Raw genomic sequence first — 20,477 nt, forward strand, 5'->3', positions numbered from 1 at the left:
TTTTTAAAATTAAAAAAATTAATAGTATTATAAAAAAATAGTTTTTTTAATCATTAACTTTTTTTTTTACCAGAGCAAACTTAACTGATATCATTAATTAAAAAATATTCAATACAAGGAGGACAAATCTCAAAAATATGGCAACTAGGCCAAGAACATGCCGCCCTAGCAATCATATGCTTTATTTATAATTTTAACCTAACTTACTCAATTAAGTATCTAATCTAAATTTTATAATATCCGTCTTTATATAAATGGGATGGATACCCACAAAAAATACGGACGATAGTGTAAAAGCTCGCACTATAAATACGTATACGAGTGATTATCTACAAAACTAAGCGGGTTTGAATACAACCGACGAAAATGAGAAGTCCCTACCCGTTTAGACTATTTTAAATTAATTTTGGATTCACTTCAAGTGGAATATTTTATTTTTGTATTTCTCTAGCCCCTGCCGACCTTAGAACTGATGTCATCTTGAAAGATTTTAAGTTTTTTTTTTTCTTTCTTGTTTTTTGTTGGGCTTAACCCCTTTATTTCAAAATAAAATAAAATAAAAGTTATATTGTTTCTTAAACTGAAATCTTAGATGTTTATCTATATCTATAGATGAGGGAATATTAAGTTTTGGTGTGTCTTTTTTCATTCAATTTTACACTTCATTTAAATTCTTTTATTTACAATTTTATTATTCTTTTACTTAATCAAATAATTGAGTTTAATTCTAGTTTAGAAGTTACAAACAAAGAGACACTTGATAACATCTTTGCAACTTTGATACATTAACACTGGTAGAGTAGAAATAGTGAAGAGAGAGTGAAGGAAGAGAGAAATTGAAGAGAGATACTGAAGTTAGCATGTTTGACGGTGAAGAGAAATAGGGGAGAGGGACTAAATACATACGGTGACAAATCTTTTCAAAGTTCAATTTTAATGTTTTCTTAACAAATTTTGTTTTAGGGATACCCAACAAAGTTTGTAAGACCTAAGTTACTGACAATAACAATATTATTGGATTGTATATATTCATCCAAATTCAAACAAGATCCGTCGATATCCATATTACTAGATTATACACTTTCATTTAAAATTCGAACGAGATCTCGTAGTTGTGCATTAGTTTCATGTGTTTTACATTAGCTGATGACATTAATATTATTATTAGATTAAACATATTCATCGAAATTCAAAAACGACACTTAACAATTGTATATGTGAGTTTCCCTATAAAAAAAAAAGGAAAATGTTAACTTGTGCCCTCAAGGCACAAGTTAAGAAACCAAAGATAGAAATATTTGGTTGGAAATTGTGCATTCAATATCCTAAATATTTAAAATTTTATCTTTTCAAGACATAATTTATGATTTAATTTCAATTTTAGATTCTTAACTTGTGCCATAAGGGCACAAGTTAACACTACCCAAAAAAAAATTGTATATGTGAATTTCAAATGGTTCGTCTAGAACTAAGATGTTTACCAAATAAGAGATTATAATGATAATTATTCCCAAAGTTTTTAATATTTACCCAACAAAGTTTTTTTTTTCCTTCTTCCGGAGGGATACCCATCAAAGTTGGTAAGACCTAACTTATTGACAATATCAGTATCATTAGATTGGACACATTCATCCGAATTCGAACAAGATCTGACGATATCCATATTATTAGATTATACATATTCATCTAAAATTTGAACGAGATCTCGCAATTGTGCATGAGTTTCAGGTGTTTATGTTAGTTGACGACACTAATATTATTAGATTAGACACATTCATCTGAATTCAAACACAACACTTGACATCTGTATATGCACATTTTAGATGGTTCGTTTAGGACCAAGATGTTTACCCAACCAAACAAAAACACTAAGATTATAATAACAATTCTTCACAAAGTTCTATTTTATCATATACCCAACAATTTTTTTGAGCGATACACAACAAAGTTTGTAAGACGTAACTTGCCGACAATATTAGTATTATTAGATTGAACATATTCATCCGAATTCGATTACGATTTGACGATATTCATATTATTTGATTATACACTTTCATCTAAAATTTGAAGGAGATCCCACAATTGTGCATGAGTTTCATGTGCATACCTTATCTAACGAGACTAATATGATTAAATTAGACACATTCATCTGAATTCAAACACGACACATGACAGTTGTATATGTTAATTTCATATGGTTCGTCTAGGATCAAGATGTTTACCTAATAAGAGATTATAACGACAATTATTCTTAAAGTTCGATTTTAATGTTTACCCAACAAAGATTTTTTTAGGGATACCCGACAAAGTTTGCAAAACCTAGTGTACCAACAATATCAGTATTATTATATTGGACACATTCATCTGAATTCAAACACGATCCGATGATATCCATATTACTAGATTATACACATTCATCTAAACTTCGAACGAGATCTTGCAGTTCAACGTAAGTTTAAGGTGTTTAAATTAGCTGACGACACTATTATTAAATTAAACACATTCATCCGAGTTCAAACACAACTCCTGACAGTTCTATATGTGAATTTCATACGGTTCATCTAGGACAAAGATGTTTACCCAACCAAACAAAAACACTAAGATTATAATGTCAATTCTTTCCAAATTTCGATTTTAATGTTTACCTAACAAACTTTTTTTTTTAGGGATACCCAACAAAGTTTGTAAGACCTATCGTATTGACAATATTAATATTATTAGATTGGACACATTCATCTGAATTCAAACATGATCCGACGATATCCATATTACTAGATTATACACATTCATCTAAACTTCGAACGAGATCTTGCAGTTCAGCATAAGTTTAAGGTGTTTACATTAGCTGACGACACTATTATTAAATTAAACACATTCATCCGAGTTCAAACATGACCTCTGATAGTTCTATATGTGAATTTCATATGGTTCGTCTAGGACAAAGATGTTTACCCAACCAAACAAAAACACTCAGAGATTATAATGTCAATTCTTTCCAAAGTCCGATTTTAATGTTTACCCAACAAAGTTTTTTTTTTTTTTTTTATATGGATGCCCAACAAAGTTTGTAAGATCTAACATACCGACAATATATATTATTAGAATGGACACATTCATCCATATTCAAACAAGATCCAACGATATCCATATTACTAGATTATACACATTCATCTAAAATTCGATCAATATTACTTGATTATCACCGTGTTCAAACATGAGACGCGACCATTGTATATGTAAATTACAAATGTTTTGTCTATGATAAAGATGTCCACCCAATAAGAGATTATAATGACAATTCTTCCCAAAGCTTAATTTTAATGTTTACCCTACATGTTTTTTTAGGGATACTTAACAAAGTTTGTAAGACCCAACTTTCCGACAATATAAATATTATTAAATTGTATACATTCATCTGAATTCAAACAAGATCCAACAATATCAATATACACTTTCAACTAAAATTTGAACGAGATCTCGCGATAGTACATAAGTTTCACATGTTTACCTTAGCTGACGATACTAATATTATTAGATTAAACATATTCATCTGAGTTCTAACACAAACACGACACATATTATTAGATTAGATATATTCATCTGAGTTGTACATGTGAATTTCAGACAACAATAATTTGTCTAGACAAAAATGTTTACCCAACAAAACAAAAACATAAGCTAAGGTAAAGGCTAAGGTTCTTGTTCCTCTTTATAACACAACAACGATTTCATCGTTACTCTGTTGTTGTTGTTCTTCTTCTTCTTCCTTCCATGGCAGCATCAACAATTTCATCTCAACCCTTCATCCTCTCACGCATCACCAACAACCCATCTCACCCATCTCTCCACCACCCTCTCCCCTCTCTCTTCTTCCTCCGCCGTCATCACCATCGCCACCGTCGACCCTTTCTCTTCACCACATCCTGCCACCACGTTGACGGAGACGACGTTGTTTCGACGCGTAAATCAACCTTCAACCGTGGCTTCACAGTGATATCTAAAATGCTTCGACGTATCAAACCTCTCGATAACTCCGTTATCTCTAAAGGTGTTTCAGAAGCTTCTAAAGATTCTATGAAACAAACTATTTCTACTATGCTTGGTTTGTTACCTTCTGATCATTTTGATGTTACTGTTAGTTTTGAGATTCAACCTCTTCATCGGTTACTTGTTTCTTCTATCATCACTGGGTAATTTTCTCACCTACCTCAATTATCTATAATTTTATTTATTTTATAATATACAGTTTTATTTTGATATTTTACACTGTCAGAACAATCATGTGTGTTTGGTTCTACGATTATAAAAATTGAATTTTGAGCTCTGTAGCACCGACCCTTCTGATAGAAATGTGTCCGGTGTCCAACACTGACACTAAATTCTAATGATTACATTCAATTATGTCATTTTGTCAAATTATTATCGGTGTAAGTGTAAGTGTCTGTGCTTTGTAGATTTTGAGTGAATTATACTGTCAGCACATCACTATCAATTATGTGTGTGTTTGGTTCTATGATTATAAAAATTGAATTTTGATCTCTGTAGCACTGACCCTTCTGATCGAAGTGTGTCCGGTGTTCAACATTGACACTAATGATTACATTCAATTATGTCATTTTGTTAAATTATTATCGGTGTAAGTGTAAGTGACTGTGCTTTATAGATTTTGAGTGAATCATACCGTCAGCACATTACTGTCAATTATGTGTGTGTTTGGTTCTTAAGTACCGAAAGGACACTTCTGATAGAAGGCGTGTTGTTATCTGAGACTGACACGACACAGACACTAATGATTACATTCAATTATTTTATTTTTGTTTGTTAAAGTATTATCAGTGTGGACGTGTTAGTAGTGTTGTGTCCGGTGTTTGTGTTAGAGATTCGTAGATTGAGTGGATGGATTGTGTAAAATTGAGTATGGCTAGAAGTGTGTTGAATGTAAAGTGATTTATGTTTGAATATATTTATGTAAAAGTGTGTTTGAATAATAAATTTGAGAGTGACAATAATTGGATGATGGATACTTAGCCAACAAAACTTCAGGTACCGTAGTGATGTGTTGACCAAAATAATTTATATTGTCAACAAATCGCAATCATTCATATTTGTAACTTTTGAATTATATATGTTTTTTTTTTTTTATTTTATTTTATGAATTTAGCATTATATTGGTGTGATTCAAGTGGTAAGCAACTTACCCTATGTGATTAGAGTTCGAACATTGGGCAGAGGATGTTTTTAATTGTGCTTTGGATACTTGTAGTGATTAGTTTTGTAGTGGAGTGTGGAGGATACTTGGAGAAATCAAAACTCTCAATTTAGAACCAAATTGTGTAGTTCAGGTGGTAACTAGAGTCGTATGTGATTAGGAGGTCGAACATTTGGAAGATGTTGTTTTTAATTGTGCTCTGGATACTTGAAAAGATTACGTTTGGCATTTGAGTTTGGAAGATATCTGCAGAAATCAAAACTCTCAATTTAGCACTCAAAACATTAGGGTCTCGTCTATTTTTTTTCATTGTGTTAGTCTCTTTCAAAGATATTATCGCCAAATTAAGGTGCTCTTTAAGGTATCCAAAATATGAAGTTGGTTATCGGTGCACAAATGGTTGATTAAGGAAGCTAGGCTACCCCAGTGGGGACTGGTAGGAAAATGGGCTTATTTGATAAATCTCAAAGTTGGACACCCCGAGTGTGATGTTGGCCGAGGCTTGGCCGGTTGGAATGAATTTTACAAAATCAGGGGAAGTAAGTTCTGAAATTGGAGAGGGATGCAGGAGCGCAATAGTGCGGCAATGGTGTGGGATGGAAAGAGATAGAGGGGTTGTGCAAAACATCCTACGGTGACGATAGTGCAACAGTGCTGGAATGGCACTGTGACGAGGTCAATCAACCTGTTGACGGTAGTGCACCAGTACAGCATTTTTTGGTGGTGTATAATATTAAGTGCCGTCCCTATTTATATTAAGTTGTCACCAAATGCATGCGCTTGGTGTCATTACTTGTGAATTTAGTGTCAATTTTTGCGCTTTTGAAAGATTGAGGAAAAATTAATTTTGCAATATTTTGAAGTTTTAGAGGATTAATGTAAGGGTGGATTCTGCTCTATTTTTGTTACTAATTGGTTTCTGGTTTTTTGTGCAAAGGTGATGTTTTTGGGTGTGAAATTGATAAATTTTGAATTGGTTGTTGCTGTTTTCGTTAGGTACACGCTATGGAATGCAGAGTACAGGATGTCCTTGACGAGGAATCTGGAAATATCACATGCGGATCAAGGGGCGGATTGTGAAACGCCTTTAAAGAGTTTGGAGGTGAAGGGTGGTGAAGAAGAACATGGGGAAACTGAGAAGGTTGTTTCTGATTTGGGGTTAGCGAATTCGGAAACTTACAGCAGCAGTAATGGCGCAGGAGTCTTTGGAGATTTGCCGCCTCAGGCTCTGAAATACATTCAGCAGTTGCAGTCTGAGTTGACAAACATGAAGGAGGTAACTCTTCTTTTATTTTTATTGTTAAGTTCGCGTTTTTGTTGCTATGGTTGTGAAATAGTTAGAATTTTACGAGTATCTGCAATTTTTTATTATTCCAAGGAGGTGCCTTGATTGAATTTTAAGTTTATGTATCGGGTGAATTGCTCCTATGGTTGTGAAACTTTTTATCGGCTCATCACCACTGATAGTAATTTGAGTTTAATTTCAACTGCTACAGAACTATGTTTCGATCGGTGTTTTCGATTGTGGATGACAGACCATGTCATAAAGTAAAAAGTCATCCGTTTTAAGACGCCATAAAGCGCCATGGCGCCCACCATCCTTCACAAGTAGGCCACAGCGATTGTCAATAATTCTTCCACTGCCATCTGTTATGGCCGATATTGACTACGCTGGTTTGGGTTGAAGGAGTTAGGTGGAAAAGGAAATAGAGATAATTTTTCATTTTCAAAGTGAGAAAAATATGAAAATTTATGAGAAAAATGAACAACCGATAACTTGAAGGTTATTATTGTGAGAAAAAAAGGATAGATAACAACTCTGTCTCCATCTCTTTCCATCTCTATGCTCTTCGCAGTGCAATTTTTCTTCTTAGTCGATAGTCATATTCCATTCTTTCAAACAAATTATTCTTTGTTGTTTGTATTGGTGATGATTTTAATGTTGCGTATTTTCCGTTTATTTTGTAAATTTGTGAAAAGCGAGGCTGTGATGAACAACAACATTTCTCGAATCTGAAAATGACAAAAGCAATTATATTGCTTTTTGATGACCGTGTTTGTGCGTGTCTGAGCCTCTTACTAGTTATATGTCAATTGCTTCAGCTTAATCTGAATAATATCCTAAACACGCTTAGGGTAGTTGTGCATGTGTGGAGTACACCTATAAAAGCCTAAGGAGGGGCGTTTGGAAGCGTTTATTTAGACTTAACTTTTGACATAAACATGTGCACAAGTTTTTGGAAGAGATTGTGACAATAGCTTATGAAATGTCTGTAATCTGTTTTCAGCTTATTTTCATAAGCTTCTCCATATAGCTTGTTGTCATAAGCTGTTTTCTACTTATGCAGACTTTCGTCTCATTCTCTTTTCCGGCCAGAATTGATCCTATTTTCACCATTCTATGAATGCATCAAAAGAAATTGTTTTATTACTCATAGACTGTTTAAAAGGCAAGCTCAAAGAGCTAAAACATAATGTGACAATGTTTATTTTCTTTCAGGAGTTGAATGCCCAGAAGCAGGAAATGATGCAATTAGAACACGACAGAGGAATTCGGAACAATTTGCTGGAATATCTTCGCTCTTTCGATCCTGATATGGTAATGCCTCACAAATCACAACTTCTGTTGATTTATATCAACCAAGTATTGTCAAATAGCGGCGTTGCAGCACTATGGCTTAGTGGAATTTGAAGAAATCGCTAATGTTCCACTATACGTTTTTTAGTACAAAGTGTTGTCAAATAGCGATGTTATAGCTCTATACCATAGTAGAATTTGAAGATAGTGCTATTTTTCTCGATACGCGGTTGACAACACTTTAATCAAGTTGCAATTGAGAGTGGTGCTTTTTAAGTTAGCTTATTTCTATTTGCAAAGGTGCAGATTCTAATTCAACTTTGTTAATCACACTGGATGTCTTGATAGGTGACTGAAATGTCTCGGCCGTCATCAGAGGAAGTGGAGGATATAATTCACCAACTTGTTCAAAACATTTTGAGAAGATTCCTTGTCGAGGAAGCTAGCTCTAACTTTATGGAACAATCAGTCGAAGGAAACATAGACTATCACCCGGACGATGATGGTGATGAGTTTAGTGATAAAATAGCCACTTCTCGCGATTACCTAGCAAAGTTGCTTTTCTGGTTAGTAAATCTCATCATCATTGCCCTTACAACAGATTTTGCTTTTTCTGCACGACTCATGTCTGCATAATTAATACAATAAGTGAATCACAAACTTAGTCTCTGAAATTGTAAGAGTCGGTCGATGAAATTAAAAAAATTCTAAAATGATCCATGAAATTGAAAAATGGTCTAACCGGAATGATATAGAGACTAAATGAACCGGTTCAAAAAGATTAATGTCCTTGCGAATTTTCAATTTCAGATATTATCTTAGAATTTTGTTAATTTCAAGGATCAAATTGCGATGCCTATAATTTCATGGACCAAATTGACGATTTACCGAGCTCTTTTTTATAGCATGTAAAGCCGTTTATTGTGTTTAATCATGTTCTTTCCATTGGCAGGTGTATGTTATTAGGTCATCACTTAAGAGGATTGGAAAACAGATTGCATTTGAGCTGTGTTGTCGGACTTTTATAGAGAATAATAATGGTGGAAGCCTTGTATATTCTTCCTCTTTTTCTCTCAACACCTCAAATCCCCATTTTTCCCCCTTGTATAACACCAGTTATAAGCCTTGTATGGTAAAAAAAACACCAGTTCAATGTAAAACTGGAAGTGTGGGAATAATCAAAGTGCAATCCTTGCTTTTAGAACTTCTTCTCTTGATTAATTGATTCATCATACCAAGCATTAAAGCATGTCACATTTTAAGAATATGGTGGTGTATCATCTGTCATGTATTTTCTTGGAAAAGATAATTTGGTTACGGAAAAAGAATCTTACATTTGAACAATGTTGTTAAATAGTGGTTATAGTGCCGATACAGTGCTATATCGTATTGGAATTTGAACAAATCGCTATTGTTTGAACAAATCGCTATTATCATATCACAAATCGCTATTGTTTTGTGATATGATAGAGTGCAAAATGTTGTCAAATACCGGCGTCATAACACTATTGCATATTTTTTTTCTTAACATACCACTATTTTCTGCAATTTGTGATTGACAACGCTGCATTTGAATCGAGACTTGATGTAAATAGTGTATCATTCTCATTCTACTTAAGATGTTTGCATTGTTTGAAGAATTTTATGTGTATAAGGACTTCATTGTGCGAGGGCAAGAAATAAGTCGCATCTATTCGAATGTACAATTCATGCATCTTTAGAATCATTGTGGATTTGATGATATCACTGTGACACTGATTTTGTTGAAATTTTAACGTGTAGTTTTTCAGATTCATGACAGCTCACAATGATTGAGCAAAATTCAGCCTCATTCATATTATGTTTAAGACAAAATCAATCTTAACCATCCATTTTTCAAAATTAGCCTATCAAAGTTAGTTCTCATGGGTCAAAGTTGGAGCATTGTGATTGAAATCCAACTCAAACTGCAAACACTCATCAACAAAATGAACATTTTCATAACATATGATGGCACAATTTAAGAAGGAATATTTCAATATGATAAAATGAAGAAATATAATTGATTGCCTATCAAAACATGAGAAAATAACTATGAAAAATGTATCAACAAAATCTTTTGTTTCTTCTATACACTCAAATAAAAGAATTTGATCACTTACAAATGAATCAAAAATTAACAAATATAAATCAAATGAATTTTTCCTAAATCAATGAATGTCCATATCCCACATGAGGCATATAAAGATCATAAGGTTTCCACAAAAAATCAACAGAACAAGGCCTCATTGCATCAAGTCTTCTCCATGGTTTCCCTTTACCACTCCAATGTAACAAACTAACTGGACCAGGATGCAAACTTCTACAACTATCAACAACATTATCACCACCAAGACCATGTTGATTCCATCTATGTTCAATAGCTTCAATATCACCACCAAAAACCATCAAAAAAGGAGGTAATGATCCAAGCTTATAAACCCTTCTCACCTTTTGAATTTCCATCCATTTCTCAATCTTCTTTGTGTATTCACCTTCTCTCCATTTCACCAAATCCATTACCATCACACCAGTGTTGAAATAACATGGCTTATTCTTTCTTCCTTTAAACACCTCAGAAAATTCATAACTTGACCAAAACTCATAGCTAAAATACCTTGTGAAATTTGCATGACAATATTCCGGTGCACCGATTACCTTCGATCCGGTCAACGAAACCTTCCATAAATCTTGAATATCATCAACAACTATAATATCAGAATCTAAATAGATAACTCTCTCAACACATTCTTCAAGTAAATCAGCTAAATAACTTCTTGCATAATTCAAAGGATTCTCAAGTGCTTGTCTTATTGAAGGAGATATAAGATTCTCAACTAAACTTTCATTGAAAACATAAACTTTGAATTTCAATGAAGGAAATGAACCATGAACAATCCTAGTAAACTCATCTTTATTCTCTAATCTTGAATCTGATGCAATGAAATGAAAAAACAAATTCTTAGGACATGAAGTGTGTTTGAGAACAGAATGAATTGCAGCCATAGAGCCTCTCAAATAATCCCAATCAATAGTCATTGAAATATGAACAAGTGAAGGATCACATACATATTGATCAATATCAAATTTTCTATCAACTACTTTGCATTTTTGCATATTTCTATATTCTGGTGCCTCTTTGAATTGCATAAATGAATCAACTTTGACCTCAAATTCTTTGACATTGTTTGAAAGAGATCTAGTAGCATTTGCTTGAAAGAGAAGAAAAGAATATAAGAAAAAGATGAACAAAAAAAGAGTTGATTTTGAATGAAATAACATCACTATACCTTAGACTAAAGAAGATTGAAAGAACAAAAAAATTGTGAGAGGAAATTAAGGTTTGAGGAAAATGGAAGATGAAAGACAAGGGTTAAGGAAAGTGTATTTAAATGGAACAAAGATTAATGATACGCGTTTTGGAATGATGTCATTGTCACATGTGACTAAGTTAGAACATTCAAGTGCTGTTGTTGGAAACTTGCCATTAGGAACCTTCTCATGTGTTTCTTTCTACCTATTTTTTTGGCCCAACCAAAATATGGAAATAGATTACGCTGTTTTGGATCTCGACCGTCTGATTTAAATCAATAATAGATATCATTTAAAATTAATCTTGTTATTTTATAATTTAGAGTCTTACCTGATCTCAAATTAACGACCGTCTTATTTTATAATCTTGTTTTTGTGGTGGTCGGGGTTTGAACTCAGACCTTATATATTATGCATTGTCCTTACCAACTGAGCTAAGCTCAATAAGGAAAAAAAATCAAACACCTAAGTACTCTCTAATCATTTTTAGATGTCATTTTAAGATTATTTAAGCATTAAAAAGCTGATTTTGTTTTGTCATTTTTTATTAAATTATTTATTTTTCCTTATAATACCCTTGATGAATTTTTTTGAAGGAATACCCTTAATGCATTATTATTTGATTCCACTAATTTCTCCTTACTATAAATACTTAAGAGAATTATTTTCTCAAAAATAATAATAATCAATATTTCTATAAAAGTGACAACAAATTGAGGTAGTATAAGATTTAGAGATTGATTATTTACTAACCGTATCATTAACATTAATTTTTTGACTCAAATAGTAACATTTTTTGTACGTGTGAATAATTATAAAACCGTGTCAGTTACCTTTCTACTATGCATGCACCTTTGAATTATTCTTTGGTGGAGGAAATAAAAATATTGATTTAACCAACCTTTGGATGCTTCAATGATTCTACTTTAGGTAACAGTGTGACCACGTGCTTTGAATATATTTTTTCACACGTATATATTATTGAATTCATATTTAATGGTCATTGGCTGGCTACACGCTACGAATAATTATTTATGTGGAAGTTATTCTAAGATTTTATTTAGCACCTACCCTTATTCTCTCTCCCAGAGACAAATATACCCTTAAGTAAAATATAGAGACAAATTTACCCTTGAAGTGAATCTCATGGTACAAGGTCTATCGACTTTCTTTGAAACTCCATGGACACGATAAGGAGACAAAATATGACATATTTATCATATCATTTTTTTTTAAGAAATTTATTATATCATGTTTAAATCTCATGTTTGATCCATCAAATAGATAGTATAAAATAAACAATTTTTATATGTTTGTCTTTGTAACTTTTATTAAACTTGGTTAGAAACTATCTTAATATGATTAGAAATTCATTCTTTATTTGTTATCATATAATATTATATCGTTTTTAGAATGTTGCCATTTTTAAAATAATGATATATCTTATTTGTTATTATATTTAATTACATTCCGTTTTAAAAATATTTAATTAATTACGAGAGTAATTTTGTCATTTAATTTTGATAAAATAATATTATCGCATGTGTTATCATATGCGCATCAACCACATAATATGATTAATGTTTATCATATCTTATCTCTATCCAGTTTTATATCTTATCATGTCTCTATTCTATCATGATCATCAAACGAACTCTTATAACTATGATGCTCCATGATAGAAATGAGAACAAATACCAAATAGAGTGTTCGAAAGACCTAACTCAACTGACAGTGTTTTTTTTTTTTGAAACATCAACTGACAGTGTTGATATGTTAGGTTATACATTTAAATTTAGGTTTAAATTAAGAATTTTATATTTATACGTGAGTTTTATGTAGTGTTTATCACTTCTACTACTACTTATAAACAATAACGTCAATACTAAATAGAGTAGGGTTTGTTTCATATGATATGATAATATAATATATATTTATGGTGATTTCTCATCACCTAGAAAAAAATGGTTTTTTCTAACATGAACATCTTATGTGGTTAGAGGCAGATATTGACTATCCTTAAATGATACTTTTGGAGGGTATAAAATAATATAAAATTGCAAGTAAACTCCTTAATAATTAACATAAAGGAAAAATAATAATTGGAAGGGGCCAAAGCTTGCCTTCCACAATGAGCTGCCCATGTGGACATCATGCTTGATGCTTGTTAGTGACTTTTGTGTGCATTTTTTCCATAGACTTCTTTGATGCATACATTAAACATGCCTTCTGATGCAAGAAGTATATTACCATTTAATAATCACCAATAAACTTTGTATTCCTTTTGGGTGGTTCTCTTTTGCACACCTTGTGCGAGATGAATCACTCTTGTTGAGTTTTAATCCATTTTGGTTTCTTCAAAAAAAATATTTTGTTTCTTAACCTTTGGGTCATATAAAATAAGTACTATCTGAGAGGTGATTAAAGTTTAATCAATAATTGTAAAAAAAAAAAAATTATCATCAATAATTTTTTAGTTAGAGATCTAACACGAGTACTATCCAATCCAAATAACTCAACATGAAATTAACTCGTTACCTACCCTTAATTATCCTTCTAAGAGTATAGGAAATTTATTTATACTTTGACAATAAGGTAAATTAATTGATAAATGTTTAAAATTCTTTTAAAAATAAACGAATTTACTATGTGACTGTCAATTCATAGTTTTTTGTTATACTTATTATATTATCCTTCCCTTGTCTCTAGCTCTAGGTCAGTTTGCAATTTTATTTAGGTCAAATCCTTTAATTTAATACTCCTTCAGTTATGTCACCAGGATTGTTTATATAATTTAAGGAAAATAAATAAATAAAATAGTAAAAATAAATATTTTTTAACTCAAATAATTTATTTGTGGTAAAAAAACTCAAATAATTTATTAACTTATTAGATATTGACGATTTTATTATAAATGTATAATGAAGTGGAGTATAATAAATTTTAAATAATACACATAATATTAGTTTAGAATTAAAGCTAAAATAAAGTAGTATTGAAACAATAAAATAAAATTCATTTCAGTTCTAGAACAATTTCTTTAACAAACCGACATTTGTATTTTATGACACAAACAAAAAACTAAAAAGTGTATAAATAAAGTCAAAAATTTGCAGTCAACTATGTACAAAGTACAAACCTTCACCATATATCGAGTATCTTGTAGTATTTGTTCTAAAAAAATAAGTGATCTAATTGATTCTTTCATACATGCCATTTCACGTATTTGATCTTAAATATATTAACAGAAATTATAGAATTTGATATTTTAAAAATATTAATCAAAATAAATCCAACAAAATCGTTGTCTCTATATAATAGCAGAAAAATATAGTTTTTTCCGAAGAAGCTAAAATGGATTTAATTAACCAAACCTCTTAGTCTTTCTAGCCCAAGATGTGCCAAAAAAGAACTAAGAAAGAATAAAAGTTGTTACATCATGAAACCAAAGGGAAACAAAGGAAAAAGCCGCGTAACAAGCAGCAAAAAACGAACAAAAAAGCAAATGAAGCTAAAGGTGAGCTCCCATGCAAAAAAGGGGATTTAGTAACAACTATTTCGACAACCCTATGTATATGAGTATATTTTTGTAAAAGCAAAAGAAATAAAAGTTCTAGAATACTATGCCAATATATCATAGAAGTATATATTTTTAGGTTGATGAAAAAGTTGTCACAAAAGTAACGTCAATATATCATAACTAAAAGCACGATGAAATTTTTTAGGTAAAACCACCAAAATTGTTGAAGATTTACAACAAAATGTACGTTTCAATTATATGATAATTCTGGATTTGAACCTAAGTTATAGAGGATGTGTGCAGAAGACGAATCATGTGTCCACTACTCCACCACATTTGGCTAAGAATAAAGTCGACACCATAATATTCAATAAAAAATGTTAAGAACTTGGTGTACTAAATATCATGCTATTACACTAAAAAAAACGCGTTAATTCTGGCGGTTTTTTACCGGCGGTCCCTGTTAACCGCCACTATAATCAGTGTATTGCGGCAGTTTTTTTGACCGCCGCTTTTTACAGTATATTACGGCGGTTTCGACTGCTGGTATTTACAAAATATTATGGCACAATTTACCTAGTATATTGTGGCATTTTAGACTGCCGCTATTAACTTTTTTAATTTTTGCATCCACATCATTTGGCGCACTAACTTCCCTCTTTTTTTTTCCAATTTTTTAGAAAATCCCTCCATCTTTTTCTTTTTTCTTTTTCTTCTTAACATAAAATATTTTATAACAAAACTTTAATATTTTTCCAAACCTTCTCCAAGCGTGAATAACATAACAAAAGAACTTCTCCAAGCTTCCAAACCATATCACTACCAAAACCTAATCTTTTCACCATTCCTAATCAAACACCCAAACCATCTTCGATTCCTTCCTTCAATCTTCAATTCCTGAATCTGCAAACCATCTTTTTCAACTTCGATTCCTTACTTCAATCTTCGATTCCCTCAAACCTCTATACTGATAATCTTCAACCGATTTCAGAATCGATTTCAGCAAACTCCCGAATCGATTCCCTCAAAATCGATTTCAAAATCGATTCCCTCAAACCCTCAAACACCTAAACCCAACCCATCACATTCCATCTTTGTATTATTTCATCTGTGGTCCCATTCGAACTCTTCTCTCAACAAGGTGAGTATGAAGCTTGCTTAATCTGAAATACCCAAACCTCATCTTTGTATTATTCTTGATTTTAGTTGGTTAATATGATTGAAGATTTATTGCTGTTGTGAATTTGTTTTCTTTTTGATTTTTTGTTTTGTTTTTGTTTTGCTGGTAGAAAAACTGAGGTTTGTGAAAAGAAACAAGGGGATCTACTGTTATTTGAGGAGGTTTGCTGCCAAATCAGGAGGATCTAGAGCTGCGACCCATCACTGTTAATTGGTGAGGATACGAGTTATTTGAATTTCTTGTTTTGGTTGAGTTTTGTTTCTTAAAAACCAAATCAGGAATAATGAAATTTTGTTCAAAATATAGAAATGTACAATTATATATTCCTATGAAATAATAATATTATAAATAAAATAATTTCAATTTTCTGAGCATTGTGGCATTTTATATGTCAATTGTGGCAGTTAAATGATTAAATATTAGAAGTAAATTCTGGCAGTTGGACATGCCGCTATGTGCATAGGTCTCAGGAGTAATTTCTGGCGGTTAAAACCGCCAGTACTTTCTGCAAGTTGCGGCAGTCAAAAATGCCGGAAACACCTATTGGCTTTGTCACAATAATGTAAATAATGGCGTTTGAAACTGCCGTTATATACAATTAAATAACCGGCACTTTAAACCAAGTATAAAACGGCGGACAACATGGTGGCTACGTAAAAACTGCCGCTTTAAACATTGTGGCAGACAAAATTTCGGCAGTTTTTTAATTGCCACAATTGTACATAGTGGCGGCAGTTTTTGTTATACTTATTATATTATCCTTCCCTTGTCTCTAGCTCTAGGTCAGTTTGCAATTTTATTTAGGTCAAATCCTTTAATTTAATACTCCTTCAGTTATGTCACCAGGATTGTTTATATAATTTAAGGAAAATAAATAAATAAAATAGTAAAAATAAATATTTTTTAACTCAAATAATTTATTTGTGGTAAAAAAACTCAAATAATTTATTAACTTATTAGATATTGACGATTTTATTATAAATGTATAATGAAGTGGAGTATAATAAATTTTAAATAATACACATAATATTAGTTTAGAATTAAAGCTAAAATAAAGTAGTATTGAAACAATAAAATAAAATTCATTTCAGTTCTAGAACAATTTCTTTAACAAACCGACATTTGTATTTTATGACACAAACAAAAAACTAAAAAGTGTATAAATAAAGTCAAAAATTTGCAGTCAACTATGTACAAAGTACAAACCTTCACCATATATCGAGTATCTTGTAGTATTTGTTCTAAAAAAATAAGTGATCTAATTGATTCTTTCATACATGCCATTTCACGTATTTGATCTTAAATATATTAACAGAAATTATAGAATTTGATATTTTAAAAATATTAATCAAAATAAATCCAACAAAATCGTTGTCTCTATATAATAGCAGAAAAATATAGTTTTTTCCGAAGAAGCTAAAATGGATTTAATTAACCAAACCTCTTAGTCTTTCTAGCCCAAGATGTGCCAAAAAAGAACTAAGAAAGAATAAAAGTTGTTACATCATGAAACCAAAGGGAAACAAAGGAAAAAGCCGCGTAACAAGCAGCAAAAAACGAACAAAAAAGCAAATGAAGCTAAAGGTGAGCTCCCATGCAAAAAAGGGGATTTAGTAACAACTATTTCGACAACCCTATGTATATGAGTATATTTTTGTAAAAGCAAAAGAAATAAAAGTTCTAGAATACTATGCCAATATATCATAGAAGTATATATTTTTAGGTTGATGAAAAAGTTGTCACAAAAGTAACGTCAATATATCATAACTAAAAGCACGATGAAATTTTTTAGGTAAAACCACCAAAATTGTTGAAGATTTACAACAAAATGTACGTTTCAATTATATGATAATTCTGGATTTGAACCTAAGTTATAGAGGATGTGTGCAGAAGACGAATCATGTGTCCACTACTCCACCACATTTGGCTAAGAATAAAGTCGACACCATAATATTCAATAAAAAATGTTAAGAACTTGGTGTACTAAATATCATGCTATTACACTAAAAAAAACGCGTTAATTCTGGCGGTTTTTTACCGGCGGTCCCTGTTAACCGCCACTATAATCAGTGTATTGCGGCAGTTTTTTTGACCGCCGCTTTTTACAGTATATTACGGCGGTTTCGACTGCTGGTATTTACAAAATATTATGGCACAATTTACCTAGTATATTGTGGCATTTTAGACTGCCGCTATTAACTTTTTTAATTTTTGCATCCACATCATTTGGCGCACTAACTTCCCTCTTTTTTTTTCCAATTTTTTAGAAAATCCCTCCATCTTTTTCTTTTTTCTTTTTCTTCTTAACATAAAATATTTTATAACAAAACTTTAATATTTTTCCAAACCTTCTCCAAGCGTGAATAACATAACAAAAGAACTTCTCCAAGCTTCCAAACCATATCACTACCAAAACCTAATCTTTTCACCATTCCTAATCAAACACCCAAACCATCTTCGATTCCTTCCTTCAATCTTCAATTCCTGAATCTGCAAACCATCTTTTTCAACTTCGATTCCTTACTTCAATCTTCGATTCCCTCAAACCTCTATACTGATAATCTTCAACCGATTTCAGAATCGATTTCAGCAAACTCCCGAATCGATTCCCTCAAAATCGATTTCAAAATCGATTCCCTCAAACCCTCAAACACCTAAACCCAACCCATCACATTCCATCTTTGTATTATTTCATCTGTGGTCCCATTCGAACTCTTCTCTCAACAAGGTGAGTATGAAGCTTGCTTAATCTGAAATACCCAAACCTCATCTTTGTATTATTCTTGATTTTAGTTGGTTAATATGATTGAAGATTTATTGCTGTTGTGAATTTGTTTTCTTTTTGATTTTTTGTTTTGTTTTTGTTTTGCTGGTAGAAAAACTGAGGTTTGTGAAAAGAAACAAGGGGATCTACTGTTATTTGAGGAGGTTTGCTGCCAAATCAGGAGGATCTAGAGCTGCGACCCATCACTGTTAATTGGTGAGGATACGAGTTATTTGAATTTCTTGTTTTGGTTGAGTTTTGTTTCTTAAAAACCAAATCAGGAATAATGAAATTTTGTTCAAAATATAGAAATGTACAATTATATATTCCTATGAAATAATAATATTATAAATAAAATAATTTCAATTTTCTGAGCATTGTGGCATTTTATATGTCAATTGTGGCAGTTAAATGATTAAATATTAGAAGTAAATTCTGGCAGTTGGACATGCCGCTATGTGCATAGGTCTCAGGAGTAATTTCTGGCGGTTAAAACCGCCAGTACTTTCTGCAAGTTGCGGCAGTCAAAAATGCCGGAAACACCTATTGGCTTTGTCACAATAATGTAAATAATGGCGTTTGAAACTGCCGTTATATACAATTAAATAACCGGCACTTTAAACCAAGTATAAAACGGCGGACAACATGGTGGCTACGTAAAAACTGCCGCTTTAAACATTGTGGCAGACAAAATTTCGGCAGTTTTTTAATTGCCACAATTGTACATAGTGGCGGCTAAAACCGCCGGAACATACATTTTTTAGCCGCCGGAAAACACGCGTTTTTTTGTAGTGTTAACCCATAAAAAATCTGTTTTTTATTTGTCAGAATCAATCATTGCATCAACATCCAACTCCACCGTCCATAGCTATATACAAACAAAGAATTTTGGTCCCCATTTCTCTATTAACACTAGCCACAAAAAGTTGTTATATTTTGATGTTGTTATTTTAATATTGAAAACAAAATGTTCACGTAAAAAACTTTAAATAGCCATTAGGTTTTTGTTCGTTACGAGCATAGGATTGAGAGTCAATCAAAATGATATTGATTAGGTGAAAAAACGTATTAGACTTGGCCATGTTTGGATAAACAATATTTTACAACTCATAAACATTTATCATGATAAATGCTTGTTTATAAGTTATTTTTATAATAAAATATAAGTCGTTTCTATAAGCTATTTTAAAAAATTTATAAAAATAAGCTCAAAATAGTTTATTGACAATATCATATGTTTTTTCAAACATTATCGGTAAATAAACTTAAATAAATCAATTCAAACATAAGTTCACTTATACTTATAATGTGACACTTCCCAAATCCGCAGATCATTAGTTTCATTCTTAGGACACAAAATACATGTATATATGCGCTTTCCTATACACTATTTACATGAAACTGCCAAGATAAAATCCAGTACTAAGTATTATGGTATGTTAAACCAAGAAAATAATTAGGGTTTTGTGCACTTGAAGGGAGGGAGGTTTTTTCGGTTAATTCTTTTGGTGTTGTTGTGGTTCTAGTTTGTTATGGTTTGATGCAGTCATAATACCCGCAAGCACTCTATATTTTTTTTAGGGAAAGATTGGGTGTAGAGAGGTCTCCTACTGCAGCACCAAGAACATATATTAAAAGTACAAAGAGAGGGGACATAAACCTAAACCCTCCAAGAAAACAAAAGTGGAGCAAAAGAAAGACCTAAACATATAGACCTACCTAAAAAGTAAGTGTAACCACAACTCGTCAAATAACTAGTGAGACGAACAATTGGAAGTACATACCTCTTGAACCCTTTGCTAGTCTAAGCTTGATGCTGCTTTAATTTATTCTTCTTCTTTCTTGGAATCACCGATTGGAATTGCTTTCTTCCTTCCAAGCCATAATAGCCCAGGA

General features: G+C 31.8%; 1 protein-coding gene, 1 non-coding gene and 1 pseudogene across 3 annotated transcripts; 2 read left to right on the forward strand and 1 right to left on the reverse strand.

Moving 5' to 3' along the window:
• Positions 1 to 3,641: 3,641 nt before the first annotated feature.
• Positions 3,642 to 8,991, forward strand: LOC146912234 (seed maturation-like protein). The gene is made up of 5 exons (XM_085720054.1): positions 3,642 to 4,190; positions 6,206 to 6,485; positions 7,710 to 7,808; positions 8,136 to 8,353; positions 8,740 to 8,991. The coding sequence occupies exons 1-5, from the start codon at positions 3,772 to 3,774 to the stop codon at positions 8,813 to 8,815; spliced, it is 1,092 nt and encodes a 363-aa protein (XP_085576180.1). The 5' UTR covers positions 3,642 to 3,771; the 3' UTR covers positions 8,816 to 8,991.
• LOC146912235 (small nucleolar RNA snoR126) lies at positions 7,192 to 7,285 on the forward strand. The gene has a single exon (XR_015016943.1). It is a non-coding gene; the product is annotated as a small nucleolar RNA snoR126 (small nucleolar RNA).
• Positions 8,992 to 9,870: 879 nt separating the features above from the next.
• On the reverse strand, positions 9,871 to 11,174 carry LOC146912236 (putative galacturonosyltransferase-like 10 pseudogene; annotated as a pseudogene). The gene has a single exon (XR_015016187.1). The product of XR_015016187.1 is annotated as a putative galacturonosyltransferase-like 10 pseudogene (transcript).
• Between the last annotated feature and the right edge of the window lie 9,303 nt (positions 11,175 to 20,477).

The sequence above is a fragment of the Medicago sativa genome, chromosome 6 (assembly GCF_051527215.1).
Source record: "Medicago sativa cultivar Bolivia chromosome 6, Bolivia_mono, whole genome shotgun sequence".
NCBI lineage: Eukaryota > Viridiplantae > Streptophyta > Magnoliopsida > Fabales > Fabaceae > Medicago > Medicago sativa.